The sequence below is a fragment of the Sphaeramia orbicularis genome, chromosome 22 (assembly GCF_902148855.1).
Source record: "Sphaeramia orbicularis chromosome 22, fSphaOr1.1, whole genome shotgun sequence".
Taxonomy (NCBI): domain Eukaryota; kingdom Metazoa; phylum Chordata; class Actinopteri; order Kurtiformes; family Apogonidae; genus Sphaeramia; species Sphaeramia orbicularis.
In genome coordinates this window covers 55,935,832-55,948,651 of record NC_043978.1, presented here as the reverse complement: position 1 = coordinate 55,948,651, position 12,820 = coordinate 55,935,832, and the positions used below count along the sequence as shown (strand labels likewise).

General features: G+C 38.5%; 1 protein-coding gene across 1 annotated transcript; it reads left to right on the top strand.

The window, feature by feature from the left end:
- The first annotated feature begins 19 nt into the window (after positions 1 to 19).
- On the top strand, positions 20 to 9,692 carry fam241a (family with sequence similarity 241 member A). The gene is made up of 2 exons (XM_030127147.1): positions 20 to 296; positions 6,218 to 9,692. Exons 1-2 carry the CDS (start codon positions 117 to 119, stop codon positions 6,509 to 6,511), a joined length of 474 nt encoding a protein of 157 aa, XP_029983007.1. The 5' UTR covers positions 20 to 116; the 3' UTR covers positions 6,512 to 9,692.
- The last annotated feature ends 3,128 nt before the right edge of the window (positions 9,693 to 12,820 follow it).

The window sequence follows — 12,820 nt, the reverse complement described above, 5'->3', positions numbered from 1 at the left end:
GAGCTCTCGCGAACTTATCGTGAACGCGCCTCTGAGGGCGGACAGGACAGGGCTGTCAATCACTTCAGTCGCATGTTTGGATTCCTCAAAGTTACCGTCGGTGGCTTTTCTGGAAAATGTCCGCTGTACCGCCGCCTATAAACGACCAGTACGTGTTCCACCGACCGGACTTTGAACAGCTGTCGACAGAAAACCAGAGAACATGGCCCGGTCCTCAGCCTGTCCACGGAGTCCACGGAGCACCGACACCGACACGGCACCATCAGACACCGCACCATCAGCAGCTGCAGCACCGGGTAAAGCACCAGCACACCCAGCTAAACAACTAAACCAAAAAAAGCACCAGCACACCCAGCTAAACAACTAAACCAAAAAAAGCACCAGCACACCCAGCTAAACAACTAAACCAAAAAAAGCACCAGCACACCCAGCTAAACAACTAAACAAAAAAACAGTACACCGAGCTAAAAAAAAAAAAAAAAAAAAAAAAAAAAAAAAAAGCACCCAGCTAAAACAAAAACAAAAAAAAGCACCAGTACACTGAGCTAAAACAAAACAAAACAAACAAACAGTACACCGAGCTAAAACAAAAACAACAAAAACAGTACATGGAGCTAAAAAAAAAAAAAAAAAAAAAACAGTACATGGAGCTAAAAAAAAAACAAAAAAAAAACAGTACATGGAACTAAAAAAAAAAAAAAAAACCCAAAACAGTACATGGAGCTAAAAAAAAAAAAAAACAGTACATGGAGCTAAAAAAAAACAGTACATGGAGCTAAAAAAAAAACCCAAAACAGTACATGGAGCTTAAAAAAAAAAAAAAAAAAAAAAAAAAACAGTACATGGAGCTAAAAAAAAAACAGTACATGGAGCTAAAAAAAAAAACCCAAAACAGTACATGGAGCTAAAAAAAAAAAACAGTACATGGAGCTAAAAAACAAACAGTACATGGAGCTAAAAAAAAAAACCCAAAACAGTACATGGAGCTAAAAAAAAAAAAAAAAAAAAAACAAAACAGTACAAGGAGCTCACCTGCTAGCGAGAGCTGCTAGTACACAGCAGTGTGTGTGTGTGTGTGTGTGTGTGTGTGTGTGTGTGTGTGTGTGTGTGTGTGTGTGTGTGTGTGTGTGTGTGCTAAGCTGGCCCTGGTCTTAATAAAACCGCTTATCCCAGTCGGTTCACTCAGACCCCGGGTTTAACAGGCGTCAGTTTGCGTTTTCAGTCTGAACCACTGAGCACTAGCATTAGCCTCATGACACGAAGAACGTGGACCAAATCACGGCGGTAACCTGAACCCTGTTCTAAGAAAACAGCCCATGGCACAGGAGTCCTAGATACTAGAATACTAGGTAGAATACTGGGATTACACTGGATTCACTGGGCTCAGTCAGTCATGTGACTTTGTTTAGTGTGTGTGTCCCTGTCATTCCTCAGCCCCCTCTGCTGATGCACAGCCTCAGCTCCTGTCCAGAGGTCAAAGGTCATGCCCCACTGTGCATTCACAAAGGCAGTTCACTCTGAAAACATCCAGCACAGAGGCATATGTTTGTGTCCTTCAGAAAACAGTCAGTATTAACAGGCTTCGAGTGGCTCTTTCAGCAGTGTGTCCTGTTCAAACCCCCTCAGATGTCATGGTTACATTCCTGTGTAATCAGTAAAAGCCTGTACACTGTCTCACACATTAGTAAGCGCTGTGTTTTGTTCCGGCCGTAGTTTCTGCCATCTTTCTGACTAACAAGTAAAGCCACATTTTTCAGTCTTTCTACAACCATTGTCTGAAGTGATTGTCTAGTTCTTGCAGTTTGTTTTCAGTGTTGTTGTAATTTGCCTTTGTGGAACGACTTGAGTGTGGGTGTGGGTGTTACGACCAAATTTTCAACCACAACCACATAAAAAACCATGACCTTTCTTCACAGTTTTGAAATGCACTGTGGAGTGCAAACAGACAGCACTATTTTATCACCATGTGTAGATTATTATTTGACATTGAAATAGTGATCAATACCTGGGTATATTTGTTAATAAAATAACAAATAAACAAGTGGTGCCAGGCACAACAAACCCCGCCCCTTGCACATATTGTAGCTTATTTTGGCATCGATCCAGCTGATGTCATCAGATCTATACTGTGGTGATGTCATTCTATCGCTGGCCTCTATATATGTGCCAAGTGTGAAGTAAATTGAAAGAAAATTGATGTTTTTATAGACATTTGAAATTTTGCCCATTATAAATAAATGGGAGAAGAAAAAGATTTTAAAAAGTCATACAGTAAAAATTTTAACGTTGACCTACTGTTTCTGAAATGTAATCCGATTTATTCTGGGTCACTGGCAATCTATAAACCCAGTTTGGTCTGAATTCAACTGATAGTTTTGCTGCTAGAGTGTAAACAAACAAACAAACAAACCAACCCAAACAGAAACAATACACCTTGCCTGTCCTTCGGGGGGTGGGGTAAAAAAAAGACAGAGTTGTAACTGTCAGGTCATAATAACATGAACTGCTGTGCTGATTTCATGATGCTGTGATGATGTATCATATGCCAGATCTTAGTTCTGTTTTCAGACAGACGTTCTCTACTCTTTAAACACCACCATTTGTACCTTGAATACACTCGGTCAACTTCTGAGGTCCTCTGCTCTGTGACGTCTGTTGTTATTATTTGTTGGTGTTGGTCAAACTGCACTGAGCCATGCTTCAGGAGCTGCATCGTACATGTTCATCATATCAGGGAAGAAAGATGATACAAAGTCAAAGATGTTAAGTCATTTCAGCTGGGCTGTCTGTTAGACCAGGGGTTCTCACCTGGTCTCACCTTGAGACCCACATTTCCCAAGTCCTGAATCAACAATAGAATTCAGACCAAGCAAATGTATTTCAAACCAACAAGCAAAATCAGCACCTGTTTAGTGTCATTGTGACATTATTTTTAAAGAAAATACACACGTACTACACATGCTAAAACAGTTGTGCACAGCGTGTGAGGCTCACTCCCAAAACTTGCTGTTTTCACCTGATGGACACTGTAAGTGAAAATAGTCTTGTTTCAGGTTAACTGGCATATGTGTTCTGTTACTTTGGTTTCAGTACCTTTTTTGTCCTTCTTAGTAAATCTATATTTAACAGTCATATTTACACAGCATCTCTTCTATAAATGACACAGAGTCATCTTTCAGTCAAATGTCTGTTACCATGTTTCTGATACATGTCTTTCAAACTAAAAGTCTAATATCAGTCAGCATTTAAAGCAGTAAATATATTTTTTTAGCCACACACAACTGTGACCCACTTACAATGAGTGGGCCACCCACCAGGTTGGTATTAGACTGTATATTACACTGATGATGAGAGTATGGATGCACGTTGTCAATATTTGTTTTTAATTATGACGTTTGTAAAGAGGTGTTGGTTGACAGAAAATGACATCTCTTTGATTCTTTGAAATAACAGATTGTGGACATTTGTAAAATCAATGACAGTATGAGATGATGGGACTGAAGGTCATAAATGCAGTCTGACTAAAACAGCCACAGTGTGTAGTGCTGTGCTTTCTACAAGTACTAGATGTTTATTTTGTCCTGCAGTGTTTTTTGTGGGACCACCACAACAGGAATGTAGGCTTTTGTTCAGAAAGCCAAACAGATTAAATGTGTTAGAAGATGCATAGTAGATACTGTGGACGAGGTGTCTGTCATTGTTCAGTTAGAGGTAAATCATTATGCAGGGAATGGGATTTCAGGCAGTTTTTGGGCTCCCCACTCAGGGTGGGAAACTCAAACTGCTGTTATCAATGGTGTAATGCAGCACCGCTGAAAATGTAGACTGTAATCAAGCTTTCATCAAGCAGTCTTGTGCAGTGTTATGCTAACTGTAACACATGCTTCTGTGAAATGTTCATACAGGTTCTCTACAGCTAATACAAAAGTGTGTTTCAAGCATTTCATTAGGTGGAAAGAAAGTAAGACAGGTTTTTCCTATTGATCTTAGTCTTGGCTAGAATGTAGTTGAATGCTTTTGTTAGTAGTTGTCTAATCATAGTTAATGGTTTAGTTTTAGCTTTAGTTTGGTTATTTCAAATGGACATCAACCTTATCAACAAGACAAAACACAATAGGAACACATTTTCAAGATGTAAAGACTTGACTTCTTGCTGCTTCTTATTTGGTCCGACCCCTTTTATCAAATCCAAAATTACTCAAACACCTTTATGTTATGTCATCTTACTTATATTATCAATATTCAGGTACTTCTCCAATAACTCCAGAAAAATAAAAATAAATAAAAAAGTAAAATGCAAAAAACCCCCACATAATTGACAAAACTAACTCCAAGCATAACAGATATGTTTGAAACCTTTACTCTTAATCCTGTACTTCTCCTAAACTTTATACATAATTACAAACTACACATATTTATTTATACTTGGCTTGAGTTGAAGAAAGTCCAAAAAGTTTGCTGTTGTATTGTTCGACTTTCCTCTACATTTTGACTATGCATTGTCTTTTAAGGGATGAAAACAGATGTGTTTATAGGACTTGAACACGGCAGTGTGACGTTAACCTTTTGTTTTAACGTACATGTGAGCCTGATGAGGAAAACATGTGCTGTGTGAAGATGTTCAGTAGGTGACAAACGTAGCAGGGCCGTTCTGCTGTCATATTAACAACACCCTGGACAGTTCTGGTCAGTGTTCTGGTGTCTGCAGGTCCAACAGACACCTAGATGATACGCAGTGATGGCAGCATCATGACATCATAGGCTCACTGATCTTTACAACGCATTCTGGGAGTTGCCTGAGGAAATAATACCCCTGAGGATGGAAACGGCTGTAATTGTTGTTGTCTGACTTGTTCTGTGTATGTCAGCGTCCAAAAGTGATAATTACACCAAGAAGTGTGTATTTTTCTGGAAGCTCTCCAGTCTATCTTCCTTGAAATGATGTGAAAGTAAAGCAGAGCAGCACCTATTATAAGAAACCAGTTGTGACACCAGATTTGAGGCTTTATGCATGTATTAAGAAAATCCAATTTTATTTTTATTTTTATATAAATCAGATGACTTTTTTGCAATCAGTAATCCTGTCTAATTTTCCAGACTGTAAATATTAACAAGTGGTGCCAGGCACAACAAACCCCGCCCCTTGCACGCATTTCGCCAATTATAAGTGAGTGGAAAGATTTTTAAAAATCATAAAAAATGTGAACTTTGACCTTTCTCAAAATGTAATGATATCTATTCTGGGTCACTGGCAATCTATAAACCAGATCTGGTAAGAACTGAACTAACAGTTGTGCTGCTAAAGTGTAATTGAACAAAGAAACAAACAAGTAGTGCCAGCCAAACAGCTACCTGTAGATGAGCTGGAGTCAGTTTGAGTCTTATCAGGCGGTTCAGTCAATGCACAAGTGTCAGTTCTCTTTTGGTAAAAAAAGAGAAATATTACTATCAAGTATAACACGGAACTAGTGGTGCCAGGCACAACAAACCCCGCCCCTCGCACATATTGTAGCTTATTTTGGCATCAATCCAGCTGATGTCATCATGTCTATGCATGTGCTGATGTCATCATATCGACTGCCTCTGCATATGTGCCAAGTCTGAAGTAAATTGAAACAAAATTGATGTTTTATAGACGTGTGAAATTTCGCCCATTATAAGTAAATGGGAGAAAAAAAGATTTTAAAAATTAATTGAAATTTTTAACTTTAACCTACATTTCCAAAAATGTAATCAGATCTATTCTGGGACACTGGCAATCTATAAACTAAATTTGGTACGAATTCAACCAGTAGTTTTGCTGCTGGAGTGTAAACAACAAACAAACAAATAAACCAAACCAAAACCAATACCCCTGGCCCCCCCTTCGGGGGTGGAACAGTAATAGCGAGTTATTTCCTACAGCTGCTTTTCTGTACAACATGAATAACAAGGCTGTGAATTTGTCGCAAATATTCCTGTAGCAGTTTTATCATTGAGAGTTGGTATCCCCACAAATAAACATAAATACTCAGACAACAAATACGATGTCCTTCTAGTCTTTGAAACTAGTCTGGAGTAGAATAGAACAGCGCTGCAGCCGTCACTTGTTCCCGTGTAAAACAGTTGAGTCTTAGTGTGTGAATTGTGAAATGAGTGGTCTGACCTGGGCTTTAGAGTCCACAGTGGGACCTGGACTCACCCTGTTAGTAAGTGTAACGTGACGCTCTCCTCACAGGATGACAGCAGCCGACCTCAGCCACGAGCCCCGGGCGGTACCGGCGTCCACAGGGCCCACAGGGACCACCCCCCCAGGCAGCCCCAGCTGGACGACTGCGAGCGCATGGGGACTCTGTTCGGGATGCTCAACAAGTGTCTACGCGGGATGGGTTTCAGTCAGATGTACTTTGGGGACAAGACAGTGGAACCAGTGGTGATGGTGTTCTTCTGGCTGCTGCTCTGGTTCCTTGGCATCCAGGCGCTGGGACTGGTGGGAACTCTGTGCATCATCATCATTTATATCCAGAAGTAATGTGCGCTGTTTCTTTTGCTTCCTTTGCTTACACTTGCAGGACTCATTTCACGCTAACAGACTGTCTGGATTGAATCTGCAGTGGATGTGTGCTTTAAGGAGGGGACGTGTGCGGAAAGGTCTGCAGCCGTATTCTGTTCACGGAGCTCATGGAAAAGATTTCAACGGCCTCCATATCGTTATCATGCCTGTTCCTCACGGGTGGCCTGGCTCTGTTCATAAAGCTCTTTAGATTACACATATAGAAACGACATGTTCTTCGCAGTGCAAGTCCAGGGCCTGTTTCAGGAAGCAGGTTTACTGAAAACTCAGGTTAGTTTACTCATCGCTGAAGGAAACGGAGTGTTTTCTGTTTTACAAAGTGTGAACTCTGTTTCAGCAGCAGCTTACTCCATGAACCTACTCACTGTCAGGTTTTCTCTTCACAAGTCCGCACCTGTTCAGGGGTTTCCTTGTGTTTGTGAAGAGATGAAAACTTTGCATTTTTATGTAGTTTTAGACCTGCAGTAGTGCTGGGAAATGTACTGGACGACAACACTTAGTTGACACACCGAACTCCTTTTGCAACGTTACAAATCTAGAATAATCCACAAGGTCTCAATTTGAACCATGAGGATTTTGTTTGGAAAAAGTGACGTTACAGTTGTTGACACATCTATTTATTGGTTAGTTCAGTTTTTCTTTTTCTTCAGACCAAATGAAACTTGTTTACATTCTGCAAGTGGTTCATGTATGAAGCCATTATTAATCCACATGCCATTCCAGTTTTACAGATGATGCAGGACCCCCACATGCAGCTGAAAACCCCCCAGTCCGCTTCATTCTAGTGTGGTTCAAGTATTTTTTCTGCCTTGAGTTGAAGAGAAATGTTTTGTGTTCCGTCAGTCCAGGCGCCCTGGCCTCCCTTCCTCATTTCCTCATTCATATAAAACATATCGCATTGTAAATGTAAACGCATGATTTGAGAATAGATTAGGTGAGAGGTCACATTCAGGTCGTTTTTATCACTTTGTCACTCAGATTAGAACCAACTGTTCTGATGTGCTGCTGTGATAAATTATGTCCTGTGACCTTGTATTCTGTTTTTTTTTTTTTTTTTTGTCAGGGCAGATCTAGACCCAAACCGTCACTAATCCTAGCGTGAATCTCTTTTTAAAAACACACTAAAAACATATAGTTAGCACATTTAGAGGTCGACCTACAGAAGATTTTTAAAAACTGATACAAAAACACAGAGCTTTAGGTTTTTAGAAGGGTTAGAGTAGTAACTGTCAAAATGAACATCAAGTCAAAGTATGAAGTCAAAGTTATACATATACTAACTGAAGTAAAAATTGTAGATTGGAGCAATTTTTATTTTGGGCTGCTATTTTTCCTCTGTTATTCTCACTAAAATCCTAATGTTGGCCCTGACTTCTGCTGCTAAAGGTGGAACGTTCATTCGATCTGTGTTTCAGCTGCAGCTTTAATATGTTTACTTTGACGCTACATGCTGGTAATCTAAGTCAAGTGGTGGTCAAGCGCACGTTCAGTTTTAGTAAAATGCATTTTTAGCCGTGAAAAAATGTGATGTATACAGTTTTATAGGTCTATTGACCTAAACCTAAAGAACTACTATGACCTCTTCTTTACATGTAGGGTCTTGTTGCCATTCACAGATGCTGCATGTATTTTGTATCTACTTTTAGGTTAGTTGGTTTAGATGTGATTCTCTACCTTTTTTCTTTTTTTCTCAGTAGTTTGGACAGTTCACAATTTTAATTCATTTTTTTCAGTCGACCAGTATTCATGACAAAACATGATCCCAAAGCTGTTTTTATTTTTAATTTTTTTTTACTAAGACTGTATATCATACAATAACAAACAAGCAGCACCTGTAAGATGGCATTATGGTAAAAAAAAAATACAAATAATTTTTAATAAAATAAAGCATTACAGATATGCAGTGACAGGAGAAATATAGTCACAAGTAGGGCTCATGACATTTTATCATGACTTTTTAGTTTTCACTGCACAGTTTATTATTTTAACCTATTTCTCTCTGTCTACATGAAGATATCGAGACAAAAACATGACTGAAAAGTAGATTTATTTTCTTAGAAAAATATTCACAACAAATATATAACAAGAAAACAAGTTCAATTTGATCTCTAAAAATGTCAGTTTATATAAATATACAAATATATCGTTTCATGCCTCTGTGGAAAAATGAAGCCAAAATCCTGTGGTTATGGGAGCTAGGTTTCCTGTGATGAGTCACAGAGTAGATAACTAGAGTCTAATCCTATAAGTAATCTGTAATTAGCCCCTGCCTGTCTGAAAACACCTGTGGACGCTCAGACGTCTGGGCTCATGGGGCCCGTGGAGGTGCGCTTCCACTCAGACCACTTGCATCTCAATATCCTGAAATACAACTACAATATTTGATGCCAAAAAGTATCGTGCACTTTAACAGGTTCAACAGAAAAGTGAATCTACTCAGAGATAAATTAACCCAGAGCCCGCCTCTGATACTTTGCTAAACCTGTTTCCTGAATCAGGGCCCAGGATGTTGCCATCATTCTGAATTAACAAGACGAGACTGAAACGAAACCACCAAACGAATGGACATTTTCTAACCTTTATACTTAAAACATTTCCTGACAACGTAACGCTTGTGATACGATGTGGTTTACAAGTCAGGCTGCACACATTCGACTCGCAGTAAAAAAAAAAAGGCAGAAGCTTTGCACATGGCGTGTTGTTCTGACCTGCAGCTGTTCTGAAAAGATGAGCCACTGATAAGGGCAACGTTATTTCAGCTGCTGCGGCGCCAAAGCTCTTTCCTCCATTAGTAAATTATTCTTTATTGTGAAACAGTGGTTGTTTACGCAGACGCTGGTTCATCTTGTTTCATATCTGTGGGTGTATTTTCGATTCGCTTGATTTTTCCATTTTCTTGAGTCTCAGGTCGTTTTTTAAACATATGTCTCTTCTGTTGTATGTTTTGCTGACATTATCTGAATGTGTTACTACTGAATATCAAACGTTAATGCAGGGAAAACATCGTCTCTGATGTTTGATGATTTACTGGATCCATGCTGCATTTGTCTGTCTCTTCAGAAATCACTTATTAGAAACATGATGGCATTTGCACTGAGAGTTGTATACAATTTATGATTAAAAGTGAGCCTTCCTAAAATCATGGTCTGGTCGGTCTGCGCTCTTATGTGTGTGTACATACGTCACACAGCCTGTGAGGAGTGTGTGTGTGTGTGTGTGTGTGTGTGTAACTATCACACACAGATGACATTCTACACATTACTGTGGTTTTCTTTCATACTGTCTGATCTAGAAACGTTTCACTTTTGCTGCAGTTCAAGGATCATACAGGTGATTCTGCACATTTGAACCCACTTCCAGAATATTCCGTCATTACTTTTGACCTGTTTTTCTATGCCCACACGTCTCTAAAACTTTATATGTTGTACCAAATGAACTTGTTAAAAGGACATGAGTTGGCCCCAGAATCTCTGAATATGTACGGTGTTTAACAGGTTTATTAGAAGACCTTCATCTTTCCATTCCAAAATTTGAGCTGACTTATTATGCATCTAAGAATTTACAAATTCAATGAACCTCCTGAGACCCACCAATGCATTTTTGTCCTCTGTAGGGGGGACAAAAGTTTGACAGTTTTACTTGAAAAAATGCTGTCCATTACAATGGACATTCCATTAAAAAAATACATGAAAATAATCAGTTTCCAATCAAGACACTTGTTTAATGAAAAAAAAAAAAAAAAAGCTATAACTTTCACCTTCCTTGGTCTCAGGAGGTTAAAGCGTAACATTCAACCACTACAACAATTTTTTCTGTTGAGGAATGCAATTAAATAACCAGAATTTGATATTTTAACTAGCCCTTTTTTCTGTTCTTTTGTAAAACGGTAAATTTGAAAATGAATGGATAACAATAATCATGTTTTAGCGTTTAAAAGATTATTTCACATAAAGTGCTTTTCTATACTGGTATATTAACCATTACAGAAACATAAAAAATGATTGTAGGTATTACCAATGGGTTAATTTAGGGGGGCAGTGGCATAAACCTGACATTGGTGGTGATCTAATGTGTACATTTTGTTCTCTTTAAGAGTTGTGAAGCACCTGTTGTCCTCTGTGCACAGCGTTGTTAACTCATGACAGCAGCGTTGACTTTACGACGCTCATAAATGCCTGAGCTTTGACATCATGAGACTCTGAACTGAAATTAAGCAGACAGATCAAACAGACTTTCATATCAGATTGTAAAATATTTCTTTATTAAACACTGTTGGTGTGGGAAGCAAATGAAGCTTAACATCAGTTGTACTATAACTTACAAGCGTTTAGTCTTTTTACATCTGTATATTATGTACATCATCTCATGGCATAAAAAACCAAGCTGATGGGACCTGTGGTTTAGTGGACTACTGACACATTTATGCTCAGTCAGCCAGACTTAACTCAGTGGGTGAAGCACCTGTGTCACAAATAAACAGTACATTTCTGGTGAGTTTTAACCTTTAACATGTCGTTCAATGTCAGAAAAGACAGGATTTGAAAGTGTACTACATGAAGTTGGTTTCCTAACAATATTCCTGTTACTGTGCGTAAAACAAATTAGGTATAAATTAGCAGGGATGTCTTTTTCAGAGTCAGGATGTTTAGGTCTTGCACTGAATGGATGTTGAAGAAATCTCTACTACACTGAATTATTTACATGAAGGTGTGTGACTGCAGCCATGTTCAGATCCTGGCATAAACGTGTTCAGAAATGGGATATCTGAGGTTCGCATTAACCAGTAGAAATTAACACTTCAGCTCACATGTGCTCACAGCTCTTGTGTGTGTCTGTGTTCATATTAAATCAGTCTCAGTGAATCCAAAGGAACTTTGTGTTGGTAAATGACAGTTGTTCAAATGGACAGGATTTCAGTTCTGTTCAACATGTTGATGCTCATATGAACTATGTTTTCAGCTCAAAAATGAACCATTTCAGCACAATTAATGCTATATTTTCATGTCACAAATGGACAAGTTCTATTTGAACTGAACTGAGCTGAAAAACAAATCTTCTCTTCTTTTAGATTCCCCAGTTTTTCTTCCCAGATTCTCTCCTCCATATCACATGTTTTATTTGTACAGGTTCAATCTGGAGTATGGTGCTGATCCATCCTGCTTCTGTTCCACCAATACATACATGAAGAATGGCACACAGCACTGTTTACATCAACACTTTTACAATAAGAAGCATTTTTAGACACAAAGAACAATTCTAGATTGTTCTTTCCTCTTTAGTGTGATGCTAAACTATCCAATAAATAATAGTGCTCCTAGTTTTTGCACAGGGATCATTAGTGTAAACGCTGACATGGCTGCAGAGCATCAGTATGATGGGATCCACAACAACCATGTCACATCCGTCCACTGACACATTTAGTGTTTTTGTGTCAGCTGGGATTGTTTTAGATCCACAATACCAACATTTATGAAGAAGAGCACAATTAGCAATAGGAAGTCTAGAAGTTTATTCCTAATAAAGTACTGGGACTGACCAGAGCATCATGGGTAATGTCACGTCCATCCACCAGTTATTTATGCTCTTTCTAATGCTATTTTAAGAATTCTATTCTAATTTATTTCTTCTATTCTGTGTTATTATTTTATATTCCATGCTATATTCTGTTCTATACTGAATTTATTAATTTCAATGCCCCCCCCCCCCCGCCAGGTGTTAGGGTTATTATACCATATTCCAAATCCAATATTTATGAAAATAGAGCTTCCACTGTCAAATAATATCAGTAGGCTGTGCACAAATGGATTAGCATTATTTACACACACTTCTATGCATTTATGACAACTGTTTTTTTTGACAAAAATGGCCACTCATTTGACCCTCTAAGTAAATTTTAGCCGACATGTATTTAATATATCCGTCTGGAGCTGATCATAAAACAAATTATATGACTGAGGTGCATTTAGAGACATAATTAGAGTTTGTCCACTTAGAACAGATATAGTGCAAAAACACATTAATGCCAGGTTTGAACCTGCTAGAACACCATCAGTCCAAGATTTACAACAACTGTACAACAACTGAACGACTGTACAAAACCCATAAAAAAACAACAAATAAATATGATAAGTAGGTCAGGCACAAAGAGCAAATAAGCTGAGTTTCCAGCATCTGCACTGACAAATGAATAGATTTAACGGTTACACGGTGCAACAAAATTACAGAACTCAATGATCAGTTTGTTACTTAGAACTGAAAATGAAAGCA